The following is a 6,580-nucleotide window of genomic DNA, read 5'->3' on the forward strand; positions in this document are numbered from 1 at the left end:
TTGGAATTTCTATGCTTTGAGCCAATCCACCGGGCCTTTGGTGTTCGGCCTTCACTTGTTGACAGTTCAGACATTTTGCCACAAAGTCCGCCACATCCCTTTTCATGTTGCTCCACCAATAAACTTCCTTAAGATCATGATACATTTTCGTAGAACCTGGATGCACGAAATACCTGGAAGTGTGAGCTTCTGCCATGATTCTTCCCCGAAGACCGTCAATATCCGGAACATATTGACGGCATTGGTACCGTAGGGTACCATCATCCATGCCAAAGGAAAAGGTTGTGGTCTTGTGTTTATGAATCCCCTCTTTCAATTGTGCTAACAATAGATCGTTGTATTGCTTTTCTTTGACCTCCGCTACAAGCGATTATTCAACCCTATTCTGCACAATCACTCCCCCTTTACTAGAGTTCGCAAGGCGAACTCCCAAACTAGCTAACTGGTGAACCTCCCGGGCCAACGGCCTTTCATATGCCTCCAAATGAACCAAACTTCCCATAGATTTTTGGCTAAGAGCATCCGTCACGACATTGGACTTTCCTAGGTGATAGAGAATATTGATATTATAATCCTTGAGTAACTCTAACCATCTTCTCTATCTCAGATTCAACTCCTTTTGCTTGAAAATGTATTGAAGGCTCTTTGTGGTCCATAAATACATCGACATGGACCACATACAAATAATATTGCCAAATATTTAGTGCAAACACCACTGCTGCAAGCTCTAAGTCGTGGGTTGGATAGTTCTTTTCATGATTCTTGAGTTTCCTAGAAGAGTAAGCTATAACCTTGCCGTGTTGCATTAGCACACACCCAAACCCGATCCTTGAAGCATCGCAATGCACCACAAATCCCTCTATACCATCTGGCAGGGTTAATACCGGTGCTGAAGTCATTCTTGATTTCAGTTCTTGGAAGCTCCTTTCACAAGCATCGGACCACTGGAACTTAACTGCTTTCTGCGTCAATTTAGTCAATGGAGAGGCAAGAGTAGAAAATCCCTCCACGAATCTTCTGTAGTACCCAACCAAACCTAAGAAACTACGAATCTCTGTTGGAGTGATAGGTCTAGGCCAATTCCTTACTACTGAAATCTTTTGAGGATCAACCATAATCCCTTCCCTGGAGATGACATGACCCAAGAACGTGACAGATTCAAGCCAAAATTCACATTTCAAAAATTTTGCATAGAGTTGATGTTGCTAAAAAGTTTGCAGAACTGCCCTGAGATTGTCAGCATGGTCCTCCCAACTTCGGGGAATACACAAGAATATCGTCAATGAACACTATCACAAAGGAGTCTAGAAAAGGCTTGAAGACTCGATTCATAAGATCCACGAAAGCTGCCGGGGCATTTGTTAGCCTGAAAGACATCATTAGAAATTCAAAGTGCCCATACCGAGTCCTGAAAGCTGTTTTTAGTATCCTGCTCCCTTATCTTCAATTGATGATACCCGGAACGCAAGTCAATTTTTGAGAAACACATAACACCTTGCAATTGATCAAACAAGTCATCTATCCTTGGTAGAGGGTATTTATTTTTGATTGTGACTTTGTTGAGTTGCCGGTAGTCAATACACATCTATAGCGACCCATCTTTCTTCCTTACAAACAAAACCGGTGCGCCCCATGGTGACACACTTGGCCAGATGAAGCCCTTCTCTAGCAAATCCTTCAATTGTTCCTTTAGCTCTTTCAATTCTAACGGTGCCATTCTGTAAGGTGGAATTGATATAGGCTGCGTGCCTGGCATCACATCGATCCCAAAATCAATCTCACTGTCTGATGGGATCTCAGGGAGCTCATCTGGAAAGACATCCGGAAATTCATTCACAACTGGCACGGACTCAAGGCTAGGTGCCTAGACATCAGTGTCCATAACACGGACTAAATGATAGATACACCCCTTCTTGATCATCTTTGTGGCCTTAAGGTAATAAATAAACCGACCTTTAGGCACTACATTATCTACCTTCCATTCAACAACGGGCTTATTAGGAAACTCAAGCCTCATAGTTCTAGTCCGACAATCAAGTTTGGCAAAACATGAATAAAGCCAATCCATTCCCATTATTACATTAAAATCGACCACCCCCGATTCAACAAGATCGGCCATAGTATCCCTACCATGCACCGTAACGACACAACCTCTATAAACTCGAGCAGCCGTAATAGACTCACCAACCGGAGTAGATACCGAGAATAATTCATGAAGCTGTTCTGGTTCTATCCCAAATTCCATAGCAACATAAGGGGTAACATAGGACAAGGTGGAACCGGGGTCAACTTAGTGCGGGTGGATTAGTTTGTATTCCTTGTAGATTTTATAGTGGTGAAGATGGAGGAGAACAAGGAGGTCCCACTCATCCTAGGAAGACCATTCTTCGCGACGAACATAGAAATATTAGATAGACATGATATAAAACTCATGCTTAGAATGGGTAAGGAGACTGTAACTTTTGAGATGAATGTAGCAACGAGGTTGAAAAAGGAGAAGCCAACTGCAAGTGTTGAGTGGAAAGTGAAGGGCGTGAAAGAGAAGGCTGCATTGAGTGAAAAAGATAAGTGTGGGGTTTGCCCCAAGAAGGCTGAGAAGAAGCTGTCTGCAAAGATGTGTGCACTAGTTCAAGCGTGAAGAATGGAGCCCGACTTTGATTCAGACCTCGACTAGATATTTAGGAAAGTTTCCTCGACCTTATGCTTTTTAATTGTGTGTCATGGGGAGATGCCACAACTTAAAGTGTGGGGTGGGGAATATATATTTGTAAGCTGTATGTATATTAGTTTTAGTTTTACTTTTGTTAGTTGTAGTAGTTAGCGAGAGAAAAAAACATAAATTTTTTAAAATTTTTGATTTTTCCCGACGATGGATATCATTCGACAGGTTTCTTGAGGGATTAAAGTCGAAGGAAAAAGACCAAAAAGATATTCTATTGTTAGGTAGTGCATTAATTCCCCTTGGTTTTTCTTTGGGCCACGGTTCTTTTACAAGAGTTTTGTTTGAACTGAGTGTAGTTAGTTTTTATTTTGTTAGAAGTAGGAAACCTTGTGCTATGATTTGAATTGAAGAAATATTTTTTAACTTTTTTATGCCTTGAGAATAGTGAGTGCTTTAGTTGTGTTTAGGCTCAGATTTTGACTCTTGTATAAGTACCTTAAATTGTATGATCTTAAATTTGCTTAACTGCTTTGACTATGAGTGTCTTGATGAGTCGAATGCTAAGTGAGTTATGTGCCATGTGTGAGTGAGATTTTTGTGTTATTATGTGCATTGCATTTGATGTCTAGAACTTGCCCCGTGTGTTTGCAACGAGAAATAGTACTTTAGTTAGTCCTGGAAGTGATATAGGCGTTTCTTTGTTGAGCCAATAATATATGTTTACCCGCCTAATTGTTATGAATCTTAGTTAACCTCTTTGAGCCTGTAATCCTTTTTTTTTTTGGCAACAACATTACAAACCTTACCCGTTTGTTTGATTTGACCATCTATTTGAACCTTTTCACCTCTAGTGAGCACTTGAATTTATTATGAACTTTGTAAAAGTTGAAGTGTGGGGTGGTTAATTTGGCTTTTGAGTGGAACTATTAAAATATGGAGAAAAGTGTAGTGTTTTGAAAAAGTAAGAGCCACTTGAATTGAAAAAGAAAAATAATTGTATGGTTGTGAAGAAAAAAAAATATATTCCTTGATAGTGGTAAATTTTGATATAATTGTGCTTAAAGAAGTAGAGAGTTAATTTATATTGATGTGAAAGCGGAGTTATGGTTTGACATAAGTGTAGGGTTTTGAATGTTAATAGTATGTATTAAAGTACTTAGGGAGGTGTAGTCACTCTTATATCAAATATATCCTACCCGTCCCGCAGCCTACATTACAACCAATAAAGTCCTACTTGATCGTTGACTGAATGAGCTCAATTAGTAGAATAGGACATTACGGGCAAGCCTATGGTATGTCTTTTGTGGCATATGAATGTTGTTTCAGAGAGTGAGCGAATTCTTTCTATTTGGAATTCCTGATTGTTCTTAAATTTCATTGTGTGTGGAACTACTCTCTATTGTTGTGTGAGGGCACTTGATTCATGAATCCCTAAATTTTAGTCTAGGAAATTTTCACAATTTTTACCCAAATTTCCAACTCAAATAACTAATTAGATGATGAAAATAACTATAAATTTATGGAATATAGTCCAATCCGGTTTAGAATCACTTACCCCAGTGATTTTTTTGAAAAACTCTCGTAAAATCACCACAAACCGAGCTCTCTAGGTCCAAAATATGAAAAATGAGATGGAACCCCCATTTTGAAACTTTTATTCTGTTGCCCAGTCACACTCTATTGTGCTCGCGGACAAAGACTCGCGATTGCGTAGAGCAATTCTCCCCAAATCAAATCATCAAATAAATACACTTTGCAATCACGTGAAAACCAGTTGCGAACGCGATGAACAATCTACCTCCACCCATGCGACCGTGTCCAAGGCCACACGAATGCGTAGCACAAGCGTGCCTCAACCCCCAGCCTCACCTTCCTTATACGCGAATGCGATCTACCCTATGCGATCTACCCTATGCGTTCGCGATGAACAAGCCCAACAAACTTCGCGACCGCTTCCTCACCTTCGCGAACGTGAAGGGAAAAATTCCAGCAACCCCTGAAGACTCTACACAATCGCAAGAGAACCTTCATGAACGTGTAGAAGGAAACCAGATAAGAAGGAAACCAACTGCTTCAGCAAAAGTGACCAAGTCCAATTTTGTTTCAGATTCAATCCGAATCACACCCGGGGCCCATGGGACCCCGTTCGAATATACCAACAAGTTACCAAACACCTAATAGACCTACCCGAGGCCAAAATCACATCAACCAACATCAATTCTACGAATTGCCACCGAATTCAAGCCTATTGAAACTCTAAACTTCCGAATTCCAAAACTAATGCCGATTCATACCAAAACAACTCCGATTGACATCAAATTTTGCACACAAGTGATAAACGACATGACGGACCAATCTCAACTTCCAAAATTAAAATTCGACCCTGATATCAATAAAGTCAACTCCTGGTCAAACTTTCCAAGCTTTCAAACCTTCAACTTTCAAACTTTCTTCAATTCACGCCGAAACGACCTACAGACCTACAAAACAACATCCAAACACACATCTAAGCCTAAAATTACCATACAGAGATATTGGAACCGTCATAAATCCATTTCGAAGTCGTATACATAAAAGTCGAACTACGATCAATCCTTTCAACTTAAAGCTTCAACTTAGGGACTATGTGTCCCATTTTACTACGAAACTCACCCGAAACCAAAACCAAATGCCCTGGAAAGTCACATAATCATAATATAACATAGAGGAGGGAATAAATAGGGGGATCGAGGTCGTTACATAGGATTATCATCTTGTGTTGTGCCAGATTTGGCCAAACATCTTTCCATTGAGTCTGAAATTAATTGATCATATTTGAATTCTTCTATAAGATAATTAAGCATGTCAATCAAAAAACACGAAGATGATGTCTCATCTTCTGAAAATATATATCACAACCCGAAATTCCCACCCTCGGGAGTCGTGATGGCGCCTACTCGTAGAAGCTAGGCAAGCCATGAACTTTGAAACCATTAACTCTTTCGTTTTAATTCATTTTTAGCCAATTAAATTAAAAATGAATAAGCATTTAAATGACAGCGGAAAATAAAATTTAGCGGAAGTCTTAAATAAATATGAAACCAAAATATCTAGAAACCAATACATGTCTCTACCCAGAACCTGGTGTCACAACATCTATGGACTACTAAGAGTGCTACATACAACAGTTTGAAAGAAAGATAATATTGTTTGTCTCGAATACATGAGATAACAGAATACAAAATAGGATAGAGGAGACGCCGGGCTCGAATACATGAGATAACAGAATACAAAATAGGATAGAGGAGACGCCGGGCCTGCGGACGCCTGCAAGGCTACCTTGGTGTCTGGTGGATTGAAGGCTGGCTCCCGATCTACTGCTACGCACCAAATGCTACTCTGGTATCTGCACATAAGTGCAAAATGTAGCATCAGCACAACCGACCCCATGTGCTGGTAAGTGTCTAGCCTAACCTGGCAAGGTAGTGACGAGGCTAGAACCAGACTCCAGATAAGCCAATGCAGTTATATAATATATGGCGGAAAAATAAACAGGAAATAACAGTTTAAAAGGGAGGGGGTACATGCTTTGGGGAAATGTATCAACCTAACATAAAACCGAATAGATATATGAAAGAACAATACAGTATCGACAACAATGTAATAATACTACTGTTGCGGCGCGCAACCCGATCCCTTATCATTTAACACTGTTACGGCATGCAACCCGATCCAATATAATATCTGTTGCAGCGTGCAACCCGATCCAATATAATATCTGTTGCGGCGCAACCTGATCCTATATATATATATATATATATATATATATATATATATATATATATATATATATATATATATAATTAATTAAAATATTGCGGCGCGCAACCCATACCAAATATACATCTTACAATGATCATAACAACAGTCCCGATAAGG

General features: G+C 39.7%; 1 protein-coding gene across 1 annotated transcript; it reads right to left on the reverse strand.

Annotated features, from left to right (window-relative positions):
• Positions 1–566: 566 nt before the first annotated feature.
• LOC138883429 (uncharacterized) lies at positions 567–2,245 on the reverse strand. The gene is made up of 3 exons (XM_070164116.1): positions 1,976–2,245; positions 1,617–1,864; positions 567–1,125 (listed from the first exon to the last, which is right to left on the reverse strand). Exons 1-3 carry the CDS (start codon positions 2,243–2,245, stop codon positions 567–569), a joined length of 1,077 nt encoding a protein of 358 aa, XP_070020217.1.
• Between the last annotated feature and the right edge of the window lie 4,335 nt (positions 2,246–6,580).

This window comes from Nicotiana sylvestris, chromosome 12 (genome assembly GCF_000393655.2).
Source record: "Nicotiana sylvestris chromosome 12, ASM39365v2, whole genome shotgun sequence".
Lineage (NCBI taxonomy): Eukaryota > Viridiplantae > Streptophyta > Magnoliopsida > Solanales > Solanaceae > Nicotiana > Nicotiana sylvestris.